Source organism: Lycorma delicatula, chromosome 4 (genome assembly GCF_047948215.1).
Source record: "Lycorma delicatula isolate Av1 chromosome 4, ASM4794821v1, whole genome shotgun sequence".
Taxonomy (NCBI): domain Eukaryota; kingdom Metazoa; phylum Arthropoda; class Insecta; order Hemiptera; family Fulgoridae; genus Lycorma; species Lycorma delicatula.
In genome coordinates this window covers 192,006,986-192,023,905 of record NC_134458.1, presented here as the reverse complement: position 1 = coordinate 192,023,905, position 16,920 = coordinate 192,006,986, and the positions used below count along the sequence as shown (strand labels likewise).

Below are 16,920 nucleotides of genomic sequence, written 5' to 3'. Positions count from 1 at the left end.
TCTTGTCAGGTACTCGGATCATCCAAGTTTTTCACTTCCGTATAAAGTGATGCTACAATCATGTAGTTTCAAAAATCTTTTCCTGACATTAAATTAATTTTTGATGTAAACAAATTATATTTCTGACTGAAAGCTCGTTTCGCTTGTGCTATTCGGCATTTTATATTGCTCCTGCTTCGTCCATCTTTAGTAATTCTACTTCTCAAACAACAAAATTCTTCTACCTCCATAATCTTTTCTCTTCCTATTTTCACATTCAGTGGTTAAGATTTTTGAAGCATGGCTAGTTAAGCTAATTTTTCTGTATTCTTCATATATATCTGCTCCTGCTTTCTTTGGTATCATAACTTTAACACTCTTTAGAAGTCTGATGGAACTTCTCCTTCTTCATAAATATTACACACTAGTTTGTGTAATCTATCTGTCGCTTCCTCACCTGCACTGCGCAGTAATTCTACAGGTATTCCGTCTATTCCAGGTTTAGAACTTCTAAACATTGCAAATAAAACTGACCTCAAAATATTATTCAAGAAATTATGACCCAAAAACAGTAAACAGTATTAGATGAAGTAAACAGTGGAGGGCAACAGTTAAGATAACATCTGCATATGACAATCTTGCGAGAAACTGCTGAGGTACTGGCCAGCATTCCATAGATTTATTTACGAGCCCTGCAGCTAACCAGGACCCATCAGGGTAAGGCCAAGACGAATGCATATGAACTATTATTATGTAAACAGTAAAGTGAGTGGGAAACTATTAGCAAGAGCGTCTGGAGGCGGAATTTGATCGCCAACATTGAATCGTGGATCAAATGAAGATTTGGTGAGGTGAACTTTCACCTGATGCAATTCCATGTCAGGACATGGGGATTTTTAGCGAATATCTACATAGTTTCTGAATTAAGGACTCCTCAAGTTGTGCTTATTGTGGAGAGGAATACATACCAAAACACACATTTTTTGCCTGCCCACAATGGAAGCAAGATAGGGAATTTTCAGGATTGGGCTGGACAAAACCACAAACTATTGTTGTTCATATGCTGTTTAGCCAACTGAACTGGGATACTATTTTTCCCTGTTTAGCCTCCGGGAATCACCATCAGGTATTATTACTTCAGAGGATAAGTGTAAGTGAAGCGTATTCTTGTACAGTCTCAGGTCGACCATTTCTGAGATGTGTGGTTAACTGAAACACAAACACCAAAGAACACCGGTATCCATGATCTCGTATTCAAATCTGTATAAAAGAACTGGGCTACTGTAGAGCCAATTCTCCAGTGTAAAGAAGCAACAGGTATGGAATGTGGATTAGATGGCTTTCAATGACTAGAAAACTGAGTACAAAGTTGAAGAGTAAGGGGATGATGAACAGCCCTCTACAGAGATGTCATTTGTCCATGAGTAGGCGGATGGGAAACGTTGATGCACAGCGACTCTGGTTCCCATGAGCTCAAAGGCATCCCCCCAGGGCTGAGTGATGCTTAACTGCGGTCCGGCCCTAGGGAGGGAAGGATTGGTGAGATATGAGGTCTAGTCAGTAGGGCACAGGCACACATATGTACTTTTAATAACATCTTGCGGAATCTGTTAGTGAGTTCGACACTTTGCTCGTAAATCAGGTTCCTCAGACTCATCAAAAAAAAAAAAAAATAGAAACAGTAATAATATGAAAACAGTAACACATATTAAATGCCTTTAAGAAATAATAACAAACAAACTAAATGTAAAAAGTCTCGATCCAAATAAGAAGAAACAAACTAGCTAAAGCTCAAAAATTAACGTGTTATATTTAAAATAAAAAAATCTATCAATAAACGCAAAAATAAGACACTATAACACAGTTATAAAATCGGAACCCACTTATACAGCAAAAACATACTAACACCTGAATAAATAAAAGACAGATAGACAACAGAAGACCCACCAGGTTGGTCTAGCAGTGAATGCGTCTTCGCAAGTCAGCTGATTTCAAAGTTGAGAGTTCCAATGTTCAAGTAAATGTTCTAGTAAAGGCAGTAACATTTACAAGGATTTGAGTACTAGATCGTGGATACCGGTGTTGTTTGGTGGTTGGGTTTCAATTAACCACAGATTTCAGAAATGGTCGACCTGAGACTGTACAAGACGACACTTCACTTACAATCATACATATCATCCTCTGAAGTAATACTTGACGGTGATTTCCAAAGGCTAAACAGGAAAAAAAAGATAAACTACAGAAAATTGAAAGAAGAATCTGCAATGATAAAAACTACCAGAAAGATGGAAACTGGTGGATCGTTCCCGAAAAAGTCATGTACAAAGAGTTAGAAACCATTAATGATACGGTGTGTAAGAGACTAGGATTCTTTGGACATGGCCGGCCTCCGTGGTACGAGTGTTAGCGTCTCAGTATTTCATCTGGAGGTCCCAGGTTCGAATCCCGGTCAGGCATGGCATTTTCACACATGGCATTTGCTACAAATCATTCATCTCATCCTCTGAAAAGCAATACGTAAGGATGGAGTTGCAGGTTACAGAAAAAAAAATGGATTCTTTGTATATATCGTGAGGATGTAAGATTTAAGACTTCTGAAATGGCTAGTATAATACAATCTTGACTCAGAAAACACCAAGATGGATCAGAAAAATATGAGAGGATCTGAAGGAAATTTACCTTACACTAGACGACGTAACAGATAAAAATAAAATTAAACTAATCAGGAACAAAAACACTTGTTTCACACTCACAAGAAAAAAATTCACAACATGAACATTTTCAACATCAGAAAGGGTACAAAGATCAGAATGTGTGAAAATGTACTGGGAGGACTGAAATGTTCAAACAGTCCCATTGAAGAGACTTAGATAATGGACTGAATAAAGTGATTCTATGCGGTCATAAAAGAAGATAATAATAATAATAATGCCTTCAGACAACATATAAATTATTGACAACAATTGCCAACAAAATATACAAGCACCTGGAAACCAACAAAGTCCTCCATTTGGAGCAGAAGGGGTGTGCAAAAGCCGCGAGAGGGAGCAAAGAACAAATAATCATACATACGGTAACCACAAAACAAGCCTGATGAACTAAAAGAAATCTGTGAATGGCCTATATACACTATAAAAAGCCATTCGATAGTGTGCCACACTCATGGCTGACGAAGATCTTAGAAATCTATCAAGTTGATGAAAAGATGATTAGGTTCTTGATGCATACAATGAGTGCTTGGAGCACGATACTAATTGCAAACAGTGGAACAAGAAAAATACAAACAGGACCCATAAATGTAAGTAGAGGAATATTTCAAGGGGATGGTCTGAGCCCGCTCTGGTTCTGTATGGCTATTAACCTGCTCTCAGGCATGTTAATGAAGCTAAGATACGGTTACAATATAAAATCGCAAGCAGGAGATTACAAACTGGCATACCATTTCTATATGGACGATTTAAAGATTTATGGGGGGACTGAACATCAACTGCAGCAACTGCTCAAACTTGTTGAAATGTTCAGTGAAGACATTAAAATGGAGCTAGGAATAAGTAAATGCAAGATAAACGCCATTGTGAAGGAAAAGTTCCACCAGGTGCAGAATTATGACCTGCAGGCCCACGGTAGCATACAAGCAATGAAAGAAGAGGATATGTACAAGTACCTAGGATGCGATAAAAGTGGATGTAATGATAAAATTGGAGCACAAAGCCATTAAGGAAAAACTTAAGAAAACATATGAAAAGAGATTAAAATTAATTTTAAAATCGGAACTTAATGGGGGAAATAAAGTGAAGGCAGTGAACACATATGCAGTACCAGTACTCATGTATGCGTTAGGTATAATAAAATACAGTGAAGCAGAGTTAGACAAGTCGAACAGACTCACTAGAAAAATATTCTACCAAGAAAAGTTCCACCACATCCATTCGCCAAAAGAAAGATTCACGCTCCTGAGAAAGGAAGGGGTGGAAGAGGAGTACTAGATTTTAAAAATCTACGCTATGGCCAGAACGAAAACTTAAGGGATTACTTCCATAGCAGTCAACACTCCTTCTATCAAGCCATTGTAGTGGCAGACCAAAGCTATACACCATTAAACCTAGCCGCCAGGACTAACCATGTAGAACACAAGAAGGAGAGAAATGCAGATAAAATTCTAGATTGGGGAAGAAAAGAGCTGCATGGGAGATATAATCTCCATCTAAACCAGGAAGGAGTCGACAAAGCAGCTTCAAACAATTGGCTTGTGCAAGGAAAGTTACATTCCAAGATGGAGGGCTTTATATGTAGCATACATGATCAATTACTGGCAACAAGAAATTTTAAGAGATTTATTCTTAAAGAAAATAACAAAAAATGTAGGCTATGTATGCAACAGAATGAAACAATAGACCATATAATCACTGGCTGTCCGATTCTAGCTCCGACGGGGCACACCAGGAGTTACAACGTGACAAAAATTGTACACATACAACTCTGCAATAGATACAAGTTACAGTTTCAAAAAGGGCCCTACTATACTTATGAGCCAGCCTCCTTTTTGGAGAACAACAATGCAAAAATTTTCTGGAGCCAAGGAATTGTAATAAGCCAGATATAGTAGTAGCTGATAAAATTGAAAAAGTAACTTTCCTAATAGATGCAGCCATCCCATCAAGTAACAACATCAACACTAAATACAATGAAAAGCTGCAGAAATATACAGATCTTGCTTTTGAAATTAAAGAAATGTGGAATCAAAAAGAAGTTTATATATTCCCAATAATTATATCTGCAGAAGGAATAATACCATCTACTTTGCAAAACAGTCTTGAAAAACTGAAGACCCACATGCTAATGCAAAGGAGCGTGATAATTGACACCTGCCATGTTGCCCGGAAGGCACTTAGTCAACAATAGCAAGCCTAATCATGTTGGTATAAATTACTCCGAGTTTAGGGAATGTCAGTGGCAAATGTAAAAGCTGTGAAAGTGTGGGATAATAATAATAAAAATAAAGATATAGATTTAGAACAGAAATTATGAAAATGACCATTAATATACTCTGACATAAGTTACTGGATTTTATTTACAGATAATGCAACGGGTTTAAAGGGAAAAAAAACGTACTTGATTATTAGTGTAGTACTTATACAAAGAAAAAAGGTAAAGCGAGACTACTGAAACACAAATTTGTTTATTTAATTATGTCACATTAGAGATATATTATAAATTACCTGATTATCAGTTATTTCACCGCATTGTAATTGCGACTGTAATTGATGTAATTCTTCCTTTAATCTTTCTATTACTTCTTCAGCACTTTGTCGTTCATCTTCTTTCTGATTTAACCGCTCAGATAACTGCAACCTATTAAAAAAAAAAATTAATTAATAGGTGTATGTTATTAAAAAATGTTAAGTTTTCCCACTGTTCAGTTAAATTATGGTCTATAAGTGTAGACCATTCGTTTTGAAAGCGGATGACAATGCCTCGTTGTGGGTGCTGGAGGCCTTCAAGGTGGGTGATAGAAGGCCCACAGAAAATTGAAATCGATTAGTAGGAAGGTGATGGCCGATTAAAAAAAAATATGATTTCCTGATATTTCAAACTAAAATTAAATACCTACTTCTCTAGTACAAATATTATATATATATTTCAATGTTTGTTCATTTATCCCTTATGTGTTTCTACACCATTTATCTGATTGCTGTGAAACTTTGGTGAATTTTTGTGCGCGCGCTTGCAAAGGTTTCTGAATTAGTTTAGACCTGCTCAAAATATTCTGAAAAATTGTATTTATTGTCTGATTTGGCTCATATTCAGAATATGTGTTACATGGAAAGAAATACTTGGCAAAAACAAAAGATCTGGTAGATGGCGCTGGGGTTGAGATATTTGGAAAAATTGCATTTGTGATCTGATTTGGCACATATTTAGAATATATATTAGTCACATGAAAAAAAAAATTTATCAAAAACTATACCCACTAGGTGACGCCGGTGTCGAGATATTTACGAAACACACAAAAAATATACAAACAGAATTTCTTCTTCTATTTATATAAAGGGCAATGTTCGTATGTTTATCCACTATAGAACAAAAGCTAGTTGACTGATTTACTCATAGTAAAAAGGGAAATAGGGTAAAAGGGGAAAAGGAAAAAATAAAAATGGAGACAGGAAAGGGGGAAATGGGGAAGGGAAAACAGTGGAAAAGGGTGAAAAAACTGAAAAGGGGATAAAGTGAAACGTTAAATTTTGTGAATTCCGTAATGTTCATTTTGGTAATGTTTTATCAAAGTTTCAATTATGTTCATTTAATCTATGTGTATATATATATATACTCAAATCTAGCAATAGCGAAGCATTGCTGGGTTGGGTCTGCAAGTATATAAGTCTGTATGGTATGCAACTATATTTGTTTGCTTGTCCTATATGCGCTCCTATACCATTCATCCGATTGCATGAGGCTGGATAATATAACAAGTATACACCTGACCACCATGACATATGTACTAACGAACTGGGATTCTCCGCTAGTGATCAGTAAATCCCAGTGCTAAGCTGAGGACACACAGACAAATGTCGTTTAGTACAGTACAATGAAAAAATATTGTATTATAAAATAGATGTAGTTAATTAAATTCACTTACGTTTTGATTCTAACTGACTGCTCATTAGCAACTTGTATGATACGCAAAACTTTAAGTAATCGAGTAATTAAATTATCGACTTCAATAACTTGATCGACAAGTGTTGAGGCCGGTAAAACGGATGGGAATTCAATGCTATTTTCAGATTCGTTTTTCTCATCTTGTTGTCGTTTTAATATTGCTTCTGTTAAATTCTGTAACGATTCACTATTTACTAAAGCAGATGGTTCAAAATCATCGACTGATGCGATCGATAATCGTTTTTCTGGCGATGAATCGCATGTAACATCTCTGTTTCTAAATGCTTGCGGTTCTGGTTCTAAACTAAGCATTTGTTCGCTTTCTGATGAGTTTTCTGAAACAAAAGAAAAAAGAAATGAATAATCTGTATGAAAAGAATATAAAAGAAAAATGATCTGAATATGTGGATATCATATTACTAGTGCTTATTGGTTTACGTGTTTTGCATTACAAAAAACTTTAAGGAAAATGTTTACTTTTACTTTCCCGTCGATATAGCATCTATAGTGAAGCAATACCAAATATTAAACGGTTATTATACGCTTACCAAATATTAATGTGATTCCTCCTCTATCTGAACTTTAGATAAAATTTTTATATAAAAATAACAAAATGGTGGATAGTGGTAGAACGAAGGAGAAATTGTCATTTTCCCTAAGGGTATTTTTTCTTTAGTTTTATAAGTAGAATCTGAAAAAGTATAACCAGCTCAACATTTTAGAAACACTCTGTATAGAATAGGTTACTGCATTGAAACGGTCTGCCAAAAAAACATTTTCAAATACTAAAACAACAGGTAACTGTGATGTTAAATCTTAGATCGTATTTCATAAATATTGCATTGATGCTTACGGTATCTTGCAGGAGTTACGTAGCAAAAGAAAACAACACTGTCTCTGTTTCATTAAAACCATCAAATTAACAAGTACAGTGTGTTAAAAAGTAATGTAACCTTATGGAAGATTGTTTCATTCTTTTCTTGAAGGTTTAATTGAGGAAAATTGAAGTAAAATGGGTTGAAAAATGCAACCCACCGGGTTGCTCTAGTGGTGAATGCGTCTTCCTAAATCAGTTGATTTGGAAGTTGAGAGTTCCAGCGTTCAAGTCCAAGTAATGGCAGTTATTTTTACACGGATTTGAACATTAGGTCGTGGATACCGGGGTTCTTTGGTTTGGGTTTCAATTAACCACACATCTCAGGAATGGTTGAACTCAGACTGTACAAGACTACACTTCATTTACACTGATACATATCATCCTCATTCATTATCTGAAAGACAATGACCGGAGGCTAAACAGGAAAAAGAAAGAGCTGAAAAATGCAGCAGAAAATATTCATTGTCTACCAATACATTAGATATGTCAGTTATGCCCAAACCCAGAATGCCTTCACAGAAAAGTATGGTGTGGATGCACCAAACAAGTCCTGCATCCAAGAGAAAAGGAATGTTGCTGATGCAGCCAAAAGGGGTCGATCGTATGTACTAAAACTAGATGTATATTTTTAGTCCCAAGAAGTCTGTGCGACGTCTATCTAACCGGTCTGGTCTTTCCGTTGATAATGCCAACATGGCATTGCCCAAATGTTTAAAGATGTGTCCATACAGAAGTCGCATTGTTACGACTTGTTACCTGTAGACACTGGAAAACGTGTAGCTTTCTGTCAGCGGTTCATGTCATCTAACCTGCCAGGTTGGTGTAGTAGTTACAATTTATCATCACAAATCAGCTGATATTGAAGTCAAGAGTTCTAAGGTACAAATTCTAGTAAAGACAGTTACTTTTATGAGGATTTGAGTACTAGATCGTGGATACCGGTGTTCTTATTTGGTTGGGTTTCAATTAACCATTCTCAGGAATGGTCGACCTCTCTTTTAGGTAATTTCATAAGAAAGCTATCTATTGTAATGGGTACCATGATTCGACTTACGGAAAATTTTGACATATCTTCAAGTTTCATCTCCCAGATCCCAAAACCACCGTCAGTTCAAAATTTTATATATATTTCACTTTCTTGTGGTCACGATAACTGCCGTAATTTTCCGTCAATCACTTTCAAATTGATACACAAAAAGTAATGACCGAAAATGTCGGTCTAGTTCGTTATTAGGAAAAATCGGGCCATGGGGGTAAAAATGAAAGGGGTTTTCCGAAAAAAAATATATATCGCTATAACTTTCTTATTAAGTAAAATATCGAATTCGTTTAAAGTTCCTACTATTCTTTAGATTAAACTTATCTAAGTAAAGTTTTTTGAAATCATAAACCGTTGGCCCAGGGTGTATGTAGAAAAGTGGAGTTTTGATGACAAAAAGATCATACTTGATAGGCACAGTATCGAATCTTTTTAAAGCGGTCATTAGTCCCCTACACATTACCTAAAACTTTTATCTGTAACAATTTTTGACATGACCAACCCTTACGGCAAGGGATGACCAAATTGTAAGAAGATGGGGCTTGTCGTAAGCTAAACATGCAACCGTTATCGTATCGAGTAAATTTGAAGTTTCTCTTAACTTTAAGGTGGAAATCTTTTTTATCCCCTACTTAGTACCCTTCCGGCGTGCCGAAAGGGATTTTTTAGGTTTGTAGTACAACAGCTTTGTTAAATGACTAATAAATGAGGAAGATTTAGTAAGAAAACTTGTAGAGAATTTAATTCTGAGAAAATTAATGGAAATGCAGACAACAAAAAGTAAATAAAAACGTTTAAAATTGGGTTTTTTATTGAAGAAAAACGGACAGAAAGTCGTATATTCTTTCTCTATGGAATAAAACAGTTACTAATAAATCAATATATTTAAATTAAAAAAAATATATGTATATGAAGTCGAATTCGAACCGATGTACCGTCTCCTTGTAAGATCATAAAAGTTCATCGATTAAACTTTTATTTGGCTATAACTGTGTAACCAGTGAAAATAAATATCACTTATGATATATCATTGAAAAGCTCTCGATGAAGACTTATTACTGCAGTTTTGAAAAACTACAAATCAAATTTTTTTTTTGAATTTTGGACTTTTTTGGACAGCTTCGATCCAGTCGATTGCAATCAAAAGGGGAGGTGGATCACTAGATGTTACAACATTTCTAAATCCAAAATTTCAACATTCTACGGCTAATCGTTTTTAGTTATGCCAGATACATACGTACAGGCGTCACGCCAAAACTAGTCAAAATGGATATTTCCGTTGAAATCTGAAAACCGAAATTTTTCACGATCACTTTTTTTTCTATTTAGCCTCCGGAACCACCGTAAGGTAGGAGTATAAATGAAGTACACTCTTGTACAGCTCGACTATTCCTGAGATGTGCGGCTAATTGAACCCTAATCACCAAAGAACACCGGTATCCACCATCTAGTATTCAAATCCGTATAAAAGTAATTGACTTTACTAGGATTTGAACCTTAGAACTCTCCACTTCGAAATCAGTTGATTTACGAAGGCGCTTCACCACTAGAGTAACCCGGTAGGTTTTTCACGATCAGTATACTTCGTACAAGGAAGTAAAAACGAATCACGTTTAAAAATGTACGTGTATGTGTATATACAAGGACATAATGTCACATAACGCAAGTAGAATATCAGAATTTACACCGGAGAATTCATTTACATTTATGATTTAGTAAAGCAATACAGAGTGTAGCAAAACTCATTTGACACTTTTTATAAAAGTACTGAATTTATTTTATTTTACTTATTACAGACGATATTTATAAATAGATTTTACGTTCAAGATATTTTCCATCTTCATAATTACATTTTTGCGGTCTTTTGGGAACACCGTTAGACACTCTACGGCAAAGTTCTCTATCGTAGTCGAAATTATTGAACGAGTCGTAAATGTAATTTTTCAGTCGGTCAATAGTACGAGGCTTTCTAGAATAAACAGACTTCTTGACGACACCTGTACGAAAAAATCCATCGGCGTAATATTTGTTGAACGTGGAGAGATGTCAATATCTACCCGTCGACCGGTCGTTCTTTCGTAAAACAGTTTCATTCAAATAATCGCAGACTGCAGTGTCGTAATGCGGTGCAGTATCACCGTGGAAGTAAATTTCTTGAATGTTTTTAGTACACATAATGAGTGCTGGTACCTCGAAACTTTTAAGCGCGTCTACGTATTTATCTTCTGGCACAGTTCCTTTAAAAACTACGGTCCGAGTACGGCAAAAGATGATATTGCTCGCCAAATCTCACACCTGGTCGATTGAGTTGTTACTTTAACCGAAGATGTTTGTTTTCAGTACGGCACGAAGTGCAGTTATATCTCTTAACTTGTGCAAATTTTTCTTATGCGTGTTTGCACCCGCTCTTTAGGCCATCAAAAAAATAGGCAAAAACATCAAATTTTTAATTTGAAGATGGGACGTTCACATAATCTTACATATCACCATCAAAACTTGTCAAAGCCGTTGTGAGACACCGTCCTAAAATTATTTTTTACATTTTAGTGCGTTTAATTTAAGAGTGGCTTTAAAAAAAATTGGTTATGTTTTTTTTATTTTGTACTTTTTAGTCTTCACAAGTTTATACTTTACAGCTGCACTAGCGCACACGTTTGAGCGTATTTAGCGAAAAATCGGGTCGGTACATTTAACGGTGGATGGATGCGATCAAAACATAGGACTAAACGATCTAATTTCTGTATTACCAAGGATCCAGTCGATCAAGATTTTACCCGATGGGTTAAACAGGTAGGGCTCGATCTGCTGATACGTACGCCGTTTGACTCGTGAAAATCTGACGAGCGGTTGCCGAGATATTACGGTGGAACACCATCGCTCCCGCTCCGGAATTTCCGCACGGCACCCCGGGGGTAATTGAAAATATTATTATCCGACGGGTACCGCTGAAAGCGAATAGGGTTATCGTCCAGGGGGTCGAGAAAAAATATCAGAGCGCTAGGACCGACCGTTAACGATATATTTACGATTATCATCCGAAAATTCGGATCCGGTTAGAAAGTACTAAATTTTCCCAAAACTTCTATATATATCGATAAATATATAATAATAATATAACAAGTAAATACACGACCACCACCAAACACGTACTAACGAATCGGGATTTTCCGCTAGTGATCGGTACATTCCGGTGCTAAGCTACGAAGGACGCACACGCAGACATACATACAAATAGAAATGCCGTTTAATAGGGTACGATAAATCGTATGTATCTAAAAAAACGTGCGTATTTTGAATTCAGCACCACAAAATTATTTTAAATCACGATGTACGCACGAAAAAATTCTGTTTTGTTGACTAGTGTAGTCAATAATAGTAGTTAAAAAAATAATAACAAATTTCTGGATTTTCAAGAAGAAGCTTGCAGCCGATATGTAGTTTAGTCGGTTGATGGCGCCACTGAAAGGAGAAAAAAAATAAATAGTACATATTTTTTCTTTTTAAATACAAACATTGTATCGTAATATCGATAAAATAATATAATAATACTGTAATAAATAAAGTACAGACGGTAATGTACTGTATACTTAACAAGAACCTAACCTGTATTTCTACATTAAACGTGAGTCTCAACTTACGCGATTTCATCATACACGGACATTTTCCGGAACGTAATATCCGCGTAAATTGAAAGCGCATTGTATATTTAATTTATATTAACTAAATATATTTATATAATAAATAAATATAATCAAACCGAACTTAACCTACGCTCGCTTCGATCGCTAGTCAAGGTTAAGCTTGGTTAGATTATATTCATTTAGTAATATTATAATTTTAATTTCTAACTACAGATCGGCTGCGGGCGTCTTTAACAGTTTGTGCAACTAAAGTTGTCACAGCATATTGCGACCAAAATTCTTCAGTAATAAAAAAAATATTAATTTATTAGATAAACAAAAAATTCAATACACCTGTATTTGTAGCACGGGATTGAGATGACGTAGCCGATCGTATAGCATTAAGGACAGCATTAATGAATCCACCTGAACCGGCAGAGGCAGCGGCTGAAGCAGTTGCAGGTGTTATTTTAGAGCTGTGTTGTGGGCTTGTCTCCACGCTACTACCGCTATCACTATACGCCTCGTTATGAAATATTACGTCCTAAAACAAAACAAAAAATAAGTAAAAAAAAAAAAAAACTAAAATAATTAAAATAGTTTCTTTTTTTAGTACTTACGTATTATAACGGCGCCGCTTAAAAGGCGATCTGTAGTTAGTCAGTTAGTCGTCGTAGTCGGTCGGTTAGCTGTTAGATGACGCCACTGAAAGGCTATATTGAAATAAGAAAATAAATAAAATCGTAAATATAATGTAACCAAACGTAACCTACGCTCGCTAACTTTGACTAACGAGCGTAGATTAGGTCAGGTTAGATTAAATTTATAATTTTATTACGGTACTTTTGGCGCCATCCAACCGATCGACTGACCGCAACTACTTCGCCTTCAAGACGAGATCTTCTTTTAAGTGGCGCGGTTATACATACGTACCCTTTTTTTAAAATAAAATAACAGAGAAGTTATATGGACATTTGTCGATCATCAAGAACGATAAAATTATCGCTATTTTAGTAGTTCCGTTGCTATCTTCTTTTATAAACAACGGTTTTATTAATGCCGAAAAAAAAATACAAAAATATTAAATAATCTTTATGAGGTCCGTTCAGAAAATAACTGAACTTTATTTTTATAATCTTTATTATTAATTTTAGAGTTTATTGCTCCTTGTCCCCTTCAAAGTTCTCCCTCCCACAATCACACACTTTTCCCAGCAGTGTTTCCACTTCACGACGCAGTCCTAGATAGATTCATTTGAAATAACCTTTAAGGTCCTTCACGAACTTACTTTAATGTCGATAGTCTCAAAACGAAGACATTTCATCGCCGATTTTAATGTCGGGAAGAAGAAAAATCTCAAGAGCCAGATTTGGCGAGTCATCTGATTTTTTGCACAAAACTGACGAATTGACAAAGCCGAATGTACGGGCACATTGTCATGGCGATGGAACCGTGACCGGTCCGGAGATAACTTCGATCTCTTTTTACGGATTTTTTCACGTAACCGTGATAAAATGGCTTCATAGTCCGCGCAGTTAACTGTTTCACCTCGAGACGAGAATTCAAAACGCACGTTTCCATTAAAATCGAAAAAAACCGAAAGAAAACTTCGACATCCGACCGAGACTGACGTACTTTTTTGGGGCGTGGAGATCCTTTGTCGATCAATTGGAATGACTGAACTGTTGTTTTAATGTCGTAGCCGAAAACCCGGTTATCATCTTCTGTTACGATCATTTGCATTAATATTTCACGGTGATCGGTCATGAAACGGAAGAATAAACTTTGCTGCGACTCGTTTCAAGTCCAATTTTTTAGTCAAAATGTCACGGCGTGATCCTATTAAGATGCAAACCTCTTTTATGCAAGTTCTTGTGACATTCCATCGTCGATTCGCACGCACCAGATCGTTGATTTTCTGAACGTGGCTGTCATCGGTTGAAGTCGAACGACTTCCTGGTGGAAAGTCGTCTTTTCCAATCCGCTGACGACCGCTTTTAAATAGTGAAAACCATTTTTAATATTGCGTTCGACGCAGTGTATCCCCTCCGTAAGCTTGTTTCAAAAGTTGAAACGATTCTGTGAAAGTTTTCCCCCCCGGTTTCAAGCAAAATTTTACGTTGTATCGTTGCTCCCGAAAATCGTGCTTTACAAAAATCGTTACTAGCACTTAAACACGTTGTACTCAAATAACAATAACATAAAAACTAAACGAGATATCAACAATCCAAAAACATGACATTACAAAGAAAGTTATGCGGAACACAATGCAGCCAACCGTACGTCACTAAATATATCCGTCGGTGCGTAATTAAAAATGTTCCGTTATCTTCTGAACAGAACTCGTACAGAAATTTGTGAATTTATAAATGTTTCTGGTACACTAACGTTTAACAAGAGGGTAAATCACTTTATCCTTTACATTTTTTTGGGGGAAATTTTTTTTGTAAATCTCATCGTTTTAAAAAATTTATTTATAAAAGAAAAGCTGTGAAATCAGAATTTTCTATTTTAAAACTGTGGACATAACGATAACCAACCTGAATGTTTCATTTCCCATCACTTACATACTTTCTATTGTATTTACTGTAGTCTTCCTCTGATAAATACGACGTCTGTTCAGAAAATAACTGAACATTTTTAATTAAACGCCAATGGAGATATTTAGTGACGTGCAGCATTATGTTCCGAATAACCTCCTCTGTAACTGTATGTTTTTGGGTTGTTGATATCTAAGTGCAACGTGTGGAAGTATTATTAACGATTTTTCGGGTGCAACGATATAACGTAGAATTTTGTCTGAAACTGAGGTAAACTTAGAAACGTTTCAAGTTTAGAAACAAGCTTACGGGGATGATGTACTGGGTTGTACGCAAAGCGATCGAAGATGACCTTCGATCAGGAAGGCATTCGACTTCAACTGATAACTCCGGCATTCAGAAAATCATCGATCTGGTGCGTGCGAATCGACGATCGACTGTCAAAGAACTTGCAGAAGAGGTTAGCATATAGATTGGATCGTACCGTAACTTTTTGACGGAAAAATTGAACGTGTATCGAGTCGTAAAAAAGTTTGTTCCTCGTTTGATGATCGAACAGTAGAGAGAATATCGAGTGGACGTTTTATCGGCGACTTGTTGAACGTGACGATGAAACGTTCATGTAAATGATCGTAACGGAAGACGAAAACCGGGTTTACGGCAACAACATCGAGAGGACAGTTCAATCATCATAATATATGGGGAAAGGATACGCTCGAACAAAGCAGGTCAATCTTGATCAGATATCAAAGGTTTTTACGATTTTAATGGAATTCTGTATTTTGAATTCTTGCTTCTAGGGTTAACAGTGAACCATACGTGATATCAAGTCGTTTTACAACGGTTAGGTGAAAAAATCCGTTAAAAGAGACCGGAGTTGTGGCCGGATGACTCGATATTCCTTCACCATACCGATGCACCTATACACTTAGCTTCGTCAATTTTGTGCCAAAAATTAGATGACTCAGCCTTTCTACTCGCCAGATCTGGCTCCTTTCGAGTTTTTCATATTTCCAAAATTAAAATTGGTGATGAAAGGACACCGTTTTGTGATTATTGATGACATTAAAGTAAATTCGTCACGGACCTTAAAGGCAATTTCAAATGAAGTTATCCAGGATTGCTTCGCGAAGTGGAAAAACCGTTGGGGAAAATCGTTTCGTTCGGGGAGGGGAGTATTTTGAAGGGGACAAGGACCAAAGATCTGTAAAATCAAAATAAAATTATAAAGAAAGTTTTTCCTTTCCATGTAATAATTAAAAAGTAACAACAATAAAAATTCCGAAAAGAATTTAACATTTTTCATGTTAAAAACTATCAAATAGAAAAATATTTTTCCGGTTGTTTTTCGTAATCCTACACATTCAATTTTTTTCTTCCATATCGTTGGGTATTTCAAGGTATTTGCAGAGAAACTATAAATATAATTTAGTTCAAAAATTTGTATTTTTTAGGGAAATACATAGGATCATAGATTAGATTAATGATGTATATGCGACTGAACAAAATTTGTGCTAAATGGACAAAACAGCGGTCGTTGAAAGGTGGTGAAAATAGTTTTATCAATTTTATAGGCCAACGTAAACTTCCTAGGCAAAAATATTATAAATAAAAGTTTTAGGCATTTGTAATACCTATAATTTAAGTCCTTAAACGTTGTATTTCCTGAATTAGTTACCCCCAAAAAGCCGAATAACTATTAAAAATGATCGTTTTTTGCAAAATTTAATTGCAAAAATAACTTTTTTTAGTTTTTAAAATCAGGAGTTATACGGAGGAAATCATTTAGAAAATGGTGTTAAAGTACAGGAAATCGAGGAGGATGAAAGGGAACAAATAATACTGAGATCTGAATTTAAGAGAGCATTAAAAGATCAGAACGGCAGAAAGGCTCCTGGAATAGACGGCATACCTGTAGAATTACTGCGCAGCGCAGGCGAAGAAGCGATTGATAGATTATACAAATTGGCGTGTAGTATTTACGAAAAAGGGGAAGTTCCCCTTTCGACTTCAAAAAAAGTGTTATAGTCATGATACCAAAGAAAGCAGGAGCAGATAAATTTGAAGAATACAGAACAATTAGCTTCACTAGCCATGCATAAAAAATCTTAATTAGAATTTTGTACAGAAGAATTAAGAGGAGAGTGGAAGAAGTACTAGGAGAATACCGAATAGGTTTCAGAAAAAGTATAGTGAGAAAGGAAGCAA

The 16,920-nt window shown here is 35.8% G+C and overlaps 1 protein-coding gene across 3 annotated transcripts in view; it reads right to left on the bottom strand.

Annotated features, from left to right (window-relative positions):
* The window catches only part of corn (microtubule-binding protein cornetto), a 342,761-nt gene that overhangs the window by 9,314 nt on the left and 316,527 nt on the right, over positions 1-16,920 (bottom strand). For all 3 annotated transcript variants that reach the window (XM_075364903.1, XM_075364904.1, XM_075364905.1), the window contains exons 10-12: positions 12,527-12,716; positions 6,617-6,971; positions 5,199-5,331 (exon numbers count right to left, since the gene is read on the bottom strand). In XM_075364903.1, coding sequence (XP_075221018.1) covers positions 5,199-5,331; positions 6,617-6,971; positions 12,527-12,716 — 678 coding nt within the window. The remainder of the gene's footprint in view (positions 1-5,198; positions 5,332-6,616; positions 6,972-12,526; positions 12,717-16,920) is intronic.